This window comes from Pteronotus mesoamericanus, unplaced genomic scaffold (assembly GCF_021234165.1).
Source record: "Pteronotus mesoamericanus isolate MK-2021 breed Mesoamerican mustached bat unplaced genomic scaffold, CSHL_Meso_final contig_116, whole genome shotgun sequence".
Classification (NCBI taxonomy): Eukaryota; Metazoa; Chordata; class Mammalia; order Chiroptera; family Mormoopidae; genus Pteronotus; species Pteronotus mesoamericanus.
Genome location: NW_026555027.1, coordinates 30587066 through 30595378, shown reverse-complemented (window position 1 = coordinate 30595378; position 8313 = coordinate 30587066). Strand labels below are relative to the sequence as shown.

Genomic DNA, 8313 nt, shown 5'->3' with positions numbered 1-8313 from the left:
ATGTTTAAGGTCTTGCTATGGAGTCTTCTATTGACTTTCTCTGGAAACCAAGTCTCAAGAGGCTTGGCTCAAAGAAGTACCGAATTTGCAGTGGATCTTTATCAAGCTATTTGTTCATCTCATGAGAACAACATTGTATTTTCCCCGCTTGGAACAACTTTGGTTCTTGGAATGATACAACTGGGAGCAAAAGGAAAAGCACAACAGCAGATAAGACAAATTTTAAAATTTCAGGAAACCTCAACTGGTAAGATTCTTATATGTGGTTATGTGTAGTCAATGATATCTGGCCAAATTTGTTTTTAAAATATAAGTAATTCAGGGTCACAGAACTGTAAAAAATAAAAATTTTGTAAAAAGTATAAAATTATAATAAATCAGAGAATTGTAAGTAATATCCATTCATTTATAATTGTTTCCTAATGAAAATGTTACCAAAATAATTTATTAGGAAATTAATTCTATACAGATATAAGATTATGAGTATATTTGTATATTCTGATCTATTTTAGATATTTTTAATTAATTGAGATTAAGTTTTGTGTCTGTGTGTGTGTGTGTATATGTATGTATATGCACATATTCATCCACTATCACTGACTATGTTGTGATCACTTTCTCAAATCATGCAACTGCTTCAGAATATAATTTTTAATTGTTGCCTTTTATTCCCTCTTAGAGAAATATCATTACTTACTTAACCCTTCTTCATTAGGTTGTTTCCAATACTTCTCTTATAAAAATGTTTGGGTGAGACCCCTCACCCAGAAACTTTTGTGTTTATTTCATTGGCTTTTAAAAATTAGTTTTCTAAGTAAAATTTAAGCTTTTCACTTAAATTAAACAATAGAGTATTAATATATACATTCTTGAAGCTTATATGGTTAATAGTTTTTAAAGAAAATTTGAAAAAATAAAACTTTCAAAGGCCTTTTTGCTTGTGAGTGGTTTTTGTTTTTGAATCTGTTGCCTTCCCATTTATAGGGGTGGTTGTCCATTTCGCTGGATGTCCTGTACTCTGAATTTCCATAATAATTCTAATTTTAAACTTTTACATCTCTGTCAGATAACATATCCTGAACATTAGAAGAAACCTCCAGGTTTTTGATTTAGGGATTTATTTACTATAACTAATTTCAGTATACTTGTCTTAGCACAGCTTAGTTATGTTTAGAAATTTGTTTTCCTCCTTTACAAGGTTTTATTTGCATCATTTTAAACAAAGGCAATTTTATGTTAAAAAAGTTGGTGAGCGCAAAGTTAATTGTAAGCATTTTCCTTTTTGAATAATGTAAAAGGAAGCTGCCGTGTTCCAGATTTAGTCTTGACTGTCTCTATCAATTTCAGCAAATCCCACTACATAGTCCCAGGAACATTTAAATCATGATATTGTTTTGAACAGTAGTAGAACATTTATGAAGATATGTAAAGTTGATTCCATGATAGACTAGCAAATTAGAGCCTCTAAAATCTAAATTACTTTAAATGGATTTAATCTTACAGAGAAACACAGATGTCTTAACAGCTCTGGATTGTGAATGTAATAATAATCATAGTAATAATGATGACAGTATCAAACATGTGAGTGTGTGTATATATATTAGCAGTAACTGTTTTAAGTGCTTGATATACACGATCTCATTTAATTTTCTCAATTGCTCTGTGAGGTAGACATAATACTGATGTACAAATGAGATCACCGAAACAAAGAAATGCTAAGTGACTTGCCCAAAAGTAATTCCAAAAATGATTCAATGAGGGTTATAGATCATAAGAACAATAATGAAAATTTTTATATTTTCCTTGGAAGAATATAGACAGACAATTAAACATTAACATTTTAACACATATAACAAGTTGTGCCAAACTTGTTTTCCATTATGCTTTGTTAAGGGAGAGAGGGGGCACAGATGAAAGAAAAGTACAAAAAAGAAAGAAAGGCCATCCAAAAAGGGAGAAGATTTGAAAAATAAAAAAGGGGAGGGAATTAAAGATTAAAGAAGAAAAAGACAGAATTAAGAAGGGGGAACAAGAAGAAGGATAAAATGTCCAGGACACCTGGAGCAAAATGGGTCAAGTGACAGTAAGAGCAGAAGGAAGACTATGGCAGATAGGAAGGTAGTGCCTGGAGGAGCCATACTGGAACACAAGACAGGGAGAAAAATCCGTAATCGTGATCCTGTCTATTAATTTAAAGGTTTTATATTTTGTTCATTATAAATTTGTTTAAATTAATACTGATTTTTAAAATATATATTACAGTAAAATATTATTTATCTTGATTACTGAGTTCATTATCATCTCCTTAAGTTTTATGTCCAAGGCAAGTGTCTTCACTGACTTATCTCAGTCCTGACCCTGCCTTTGGTTTCCAATGATTATCAAAAGTTGTATTCTGTAGAGTCAGCATATTTTACTTTTTCTGCTCCCAGTCCGTTTCACAGTGACACCCGGCTTATTCGACAGATGGGCATGGGACTCCTGGCTCCCTGCCCCACTGGGGCTCAGTGCACTCAGTTCTCCTTCCTTCCCCATTCCCAAAACTGCTGCTCAGAATTTGCCTTCTCCAGTTTACTGAGCCTCTGATAATCCTCCATTTTTTCCCCCCTCTAATAATTTTGCTTACTAATCAGAAACTAACATGATGGTGCTTCTTCATTCCAAGTGCGTTGTGGAGAAAGACCTGGGTGTGAGTTCTTGACTCAGCTCTGCAATCAAATGGCCTTGTGATTTGGCACCTCTCAAGTTGCTGTACCTCTCTAGATTTTAGATCCCTCGCTATAAAAATAAGAGTTTGAATGAGATGATTTATATGGACCACTTGGTTAAAATAATTTCTAATCCTATGATCATCTTTGTTTTCATCTTTGGATCTCTCACATTGCATTCACAATTGGCTTTTGGGCCTTTCATAACAAAAGAAGTAAACATGTACTAAATTTTAGAACCTTTTATGGAGGTCTGGTACAATCAAAGCAAAAGTCATATTTACCCGATGACTGGTAGGTTTTCTGTGACTCTTTAGGAAATTAAATAAACTTATTTTTGTAGCTTATTAAGAACCATGTATATGTATTCTTTTTGATCTATGCTAAAAGAGGTTGTTGATCTATAAATTAAATCAAACATGTAAGGCTGGTAACTTTATATTTTCCTCCAAATTTGTGCAACTTGCTGACATTTTTTTATTGACTTCTGAGTCCAGTGATTTATCAAAGGGCTGCTGATTGTTTGTCACACAGTCTTAGACCTTTAAGTACCTGACATAAATCTATTTGCTCTGATAAATGAGTTGGAGCTATTTTTTTCTCTCTCTTTCCTTTTTATCCCCTTTCCTTTAAAGATGTTCATAAGTTACCAATTCCTGAAAACTGATTTCAAATTTTGCCACTTTATTTCTGAACTTAATTAATTCTTTTAGAGAAGCTTGCATTCTTTCACTCAGAAGTCTTCTTTGTAGCCTTCCAGCTACTGAGACATTTTTCTTGGCTTCAAAGAGCAAGCAATGATTGCATCTGAAATCACCGCATAAACAAGTAAAATAGGTTAACTTTCGTCCCTTCTTTAGGTAAGGATTACAGGGTTGGAAAGATTACCCAAATTCTTCAGATGAACTTTCATATCTAAAATCTTTTCTGTATGTGTCTATATTCTATGTATGGGTAATTACAGTGTGAAATGTAATATAATATAGTTCCCAGAGCCTCCTGTATGATTGTGTAGGCTGTACCTACAAAAGAGTGCCAGGACAAAGAGGCAATTAGGGACTGAAATGTAGCCTCTACTTGGCTGGACAAGGTATGAGGCCATCAGGTTATAGCACACCATTGAAGGTATCTGTTCTTGTTTGCACAAAGATACCTTATGGGCTGATAAAGGGTTTACACATACACGCAAACATACACACACGTGCCTATATCCAGTAGACACCAAATATTGTTTATCTCGGTAATGCTTTTTAAATCCCTTTATTTAATGAGTATCTTACAATGATAAACCATTTATTTTTTCAATAGAATTTAATTATGTTTAATCAACTTTAAAGTTATAAACGTGGTATTTTCAGTATTTAACTGAAAATATGACAAAGGCCCTGAATAAAACTTTGATTTGAAATACAGTTCCCAGACTAGATGATTGAGTTCCGTGACTAAGCCAAAGGGAATGAAAAATATTGGTAAGGAACAGGAAGTCACTGAGAAAAATCATAGAATTCTCTCATAGGCACATATACCTTTTTGACAACACTGTGGTCAGAATGATCCAATGATAAGCAAATAATAAGCCAATGGTGACTCTTAGCTAACTCTGACTCATTTGGCTAGTGTCTATACTTGGGATGGTTAAAGATTTTTATGGGTCATGTAGACAGCCAAAATATATAGATTCATGAGCCTGAGGAAATAGGCAATTTTAATTTGTTCACAGCTCTAGAAATGATTATAGGGATTGTCTAGTAAACTTCAAATCTTGGACAGGTACAGTTGCTCATAAGAGAGTAATTCTATCTTAAAGTGAAAGTAATATTGAAAAGAATTACTAATCACTGTCATAGGCACCACCAACATCCATTAGCATTACCCTTTTATAAATATGGCACGTTATACAAAGAATGAGATTCTAAATATAAATTTCCAACAACTAAGAATAAGCTAAATTTGACTATGAAGGAGAAGTTTCCTTCATACTGTTTAAATGCATAGTCTGGTTTTTTACAAATTTCAAATTTGCATGGATACTTTTTTCCTATATAAGAGCTGATTTCTTTAAGAAATGAATATTCTATGGGAGGTAAATGCTTAAATAATTATACTGAATTAGAAGGGATTATTAATTCTACCTAAGGGCACAAAAAGTGGCGATATAAATCAGATTGCTTAGAGGGAAAGCTGAGAAGCTGTTGCTTTTATGTTTTCAGATGTCAGTATACGTTGTAATTATTTTTTAGGAGAAGAATTTTCGGTGCTGAAGTCATTTTTCTCTGCCATCTCAGAGAAAAAACAAGAATTTACATTTAATCTTGCCAATGCCCTCTACCTTCAAGAAGGATTCACTGTGAAAGAACAGTATCTCCATGGCAACAAGAAATTTTTTCAGAGTGCCATAAAAGTGGTGGATTTTCAGGATGCAAAGGCTTGTGCAGAGACAATAAGTGCCTGGGTAGAAAGCAAAACAGATGGTAAAGTTTTCCATTTTCATAAAATCATTATTTGACATTGCATTCATGGTTTTTAATATCTTAAAGAATGGTTGAATATTCCCCTACTAAACTCGCTTAGAGGGATAAATCTCTTATTTCTCTTCTCTGCTATTGAAATTAAAACTAAAACAAAACTGAGAGAAATTGCAAGCTGTTTTGAAAAGAACACAGATTCTTTTTTTTGAGAAACACCTATTTGTGGAATTTTTAATGGAAGAATTTTATTATTAATTTTTGTTATTGTTTAGATTTTTAAAGTATGGAAGCAGGAATAATATCTTTGGCCAGATAAAAATGAGAACTGTCAATCCCAAATGCTTTTTTCCCCCACAAGTACTATAAATAATTAACACATCTTAGTTGGACGTGTTAATGTTTAATAATAAATGTTGATAGTCCTATTATAAATATGGTAATCTTAACTTGACATTAAATACAAGCTAGCAAAAATTCCAAAAGCACTACAGAATGACATTGTAGAAAGAACACAAGCTTAAAGTCATACAGATGAATTCAAATTTTAACAAGTTCTAAGCTATGCCTCATTTAAAATGAAGATATTATTAAATTTCAGGATTATTAGAAAGTCTAACAATAATGTATGTGAAGTGACAGGCATATATCTGGTCCCTGATAAACAGTGGTTTGTTTCTTTGCTTATTGATTCTGCTACAAAAACAAATGATGATAGTGAAAGATGCCACTTATATTCTTTATGGGAAACCTCATATGGGGAACCATAAATTGAAAACATGTAGTGGGTGTTGTGAGCCATGTTCAGAAGGAAGTCTTATTAATATTATACAAAATGAGAACAACCCTAGGCAGCTCCATGGCACCCAATCAGGCTTATGCCTCTTAACTTTGAAGTACTCATTGGACTTTGATATAGGAGACTGTACTTTTAGAAGAATAAATCACACTAGCAACTCTGCATTTTTCTCTTCTACTGGTCAGCGGTTGCAGGTGTGAGTAGAAGATTGAGTGTACCATTAACTTATTAATTCTGATCGACCTACTGGAGAACCTTGAAATAACATTTGAAAAATACCAATAAATGCACAGGAAGAGATTTTTTTTCTGTCTGAAACACAATTTACAGAATATAATCTTACTAAAGAGAGTTCATGACTGGGTCAGTTCAAATTTGCTTAAGACAATCTTGTCTCTCCTGTTTCCTAGGTAAATCCTGTCTGTACCTGTTTCTAAGTAAAATATTTAATAGTGCTGTGCTTTATTCTCAAAATTGCTACTAGGTGATGAAGTGCCCTGTTTATAAGTGGTCTGCAAAATTTTTGTTTTAATTCTATTGAAATATTTCCACTGAGCTCATGCATATTTCTTCCTGCCTCCTCTTCCATCCCCTTCACAGGAAAAATTAAAAACATGTTTTCAGGGAAAGAATTTGGCCCCCTGACTCGGCTTGTCCTGGTGAATGCTATTTATTTCAAAGGGGATTGGAAACAAAAATTCAGAGAAGAGGACACTCAGTTGATGAATTTCACTAAGAAAGATGGCACAGCAGTCAACATTCCAATGATGAAGGCTCTTTTGAGAACAAAATATGGTAACATGAGAAATCACACTCTAAAGCATGACTTTGGGAGTTGCCAGGTATATTCAGTATTTTGTTCTCTCTTTTACAGGTTATTTTTCAGAATCTTCCATGAGCTACCAAGTTTTGGAATTACCTTACAAAGGTGACGAGTTTAGTTTAATCATTATACTTCCTGCAGAAGGGGTGAACATAGAAGAAATGGAAAAACTAATTACTGCTCATCAAATCTTGCAATGGTCATCTAAGATGCAAGAAGAAGAAGTGGAAATAAGCCTCCCTAGGTTGGTAGTATCGTTTTATTATTCTGGTTCTTATGTTTTCTCTTATGGAGGAATTTGAATAGTCTGCTGAATAACAAATGCTTGAAAGGCTACCAAGGGTGTTCAACCTTTTGGTGTTTCTGGGCCACATTGGAAGAAGAGTCGTCTTGGGCCACACATTAAATACATTGTGACATGTAATCAATCACTCACACACGCACACACACAAATCTAGTAATTTTTAAGTAAATTTAAAATTTTGTGTTGGGCCACGTTCACAGCCCCCCTGGGCTGCATGCTGCCCACAGGCCGCAGGTTGGACAGCCCTGCACAAAAATGAGAAGGAAGATGCATTTGGAAGTACTGCTCCTTGTTTTGGACACAAAGGCAGGTCTGAACATCGCTAACATTGCTTTGCCATGAGGACAGGTGAATTTAAGTGCTCAATATTCTCTCATAAAAGTGACGAAATATAACTCTTCAAACTAAAATGCTAGGACTAAAAGAAATTATCACTCTTTTTATCATACAAAGTTATTTTTTCTCACTTTCTCTTGATTAGAATTTAAAATATTTATCTTCTATTATGTTTAAGGAAAATAAAGCCCTTAGACACTTAGGATACTATGCAATTAAAAGATTTGTTAAATCACCTTTGCCAGTCAGTGTTCTAACAGTCATTGAATTTTATATAGACTCTTAAGATCAATTTTAGATAGTCAATACAGAATGGAAACTGCAAAAGCATGACTCAGTAAGCAATAATTTTAAACACTAATTTTGTAATATCATGCTCCTAGACGACAGGAAAAATTTCAGAGAGTAAGATGTGCCCAAACGGCTCAATTCACACTCTATCTGAATTTTTAAAGAGACAGCTGTCTAATAGATTATATTCTGTCTTTTTTATTTCTATTTTTTTCTTCAAACTCATCAAGGCCTGCATGGTCCATGTGCGCCTCTTCCTGAACCTTTGGTCTCTTAAACTTCTTGGCTTTTCCTTCTTTTCCACTTAGCCAAGATCCAGTCAGTCATGTCAATCATTCTCTTACCAAACATTTTTAATGTTTTTTTCACCTTGCCTTTTCCCCTAATTCTCTCCCCAACCACTCTCAGTCCTGACTTTAATCATAAAACCACTCTTGCTCCTCAACTATTGACTTTGTTTAGCAAAACCCAGAAGGCAGCTTCTTCTGGTCTCACCAAGGCTGGAGATTGGGACTCCATGTTTATCTTCCAATCATGTTTTCTAACTCCCACACCACGTGAAACCACCTCTCTTCTCCAGCACTACT

General features: G+C 34.0%; 1 protein-coding gene across 1 annotated transcript in view; it reads left to right on the top strand.

Moving 5' to 3' along the window:
• Positions 1-8313, top strand: part of SERPINI2 (serpin family I member 2) — a 31935-nt gene continuing 23622 nt past the window's right edge. The window contains exons 1-4 of the mRNA XM_054576933.1: positions 1-247; positions 4949-5179; positions 6573-6767; positions 6847-7039. Of these exons, the coding sequence (XP_054432908.1) occupies positions 1-247; positions 4949-5179; positions 6573-6767; positions 6847-7039 (866 nt within the window). The remainder of the gene's footprint in view (positions 248-4948; positions 5180-6572; positions 6768-6846; positions 7040-8313) is intronic.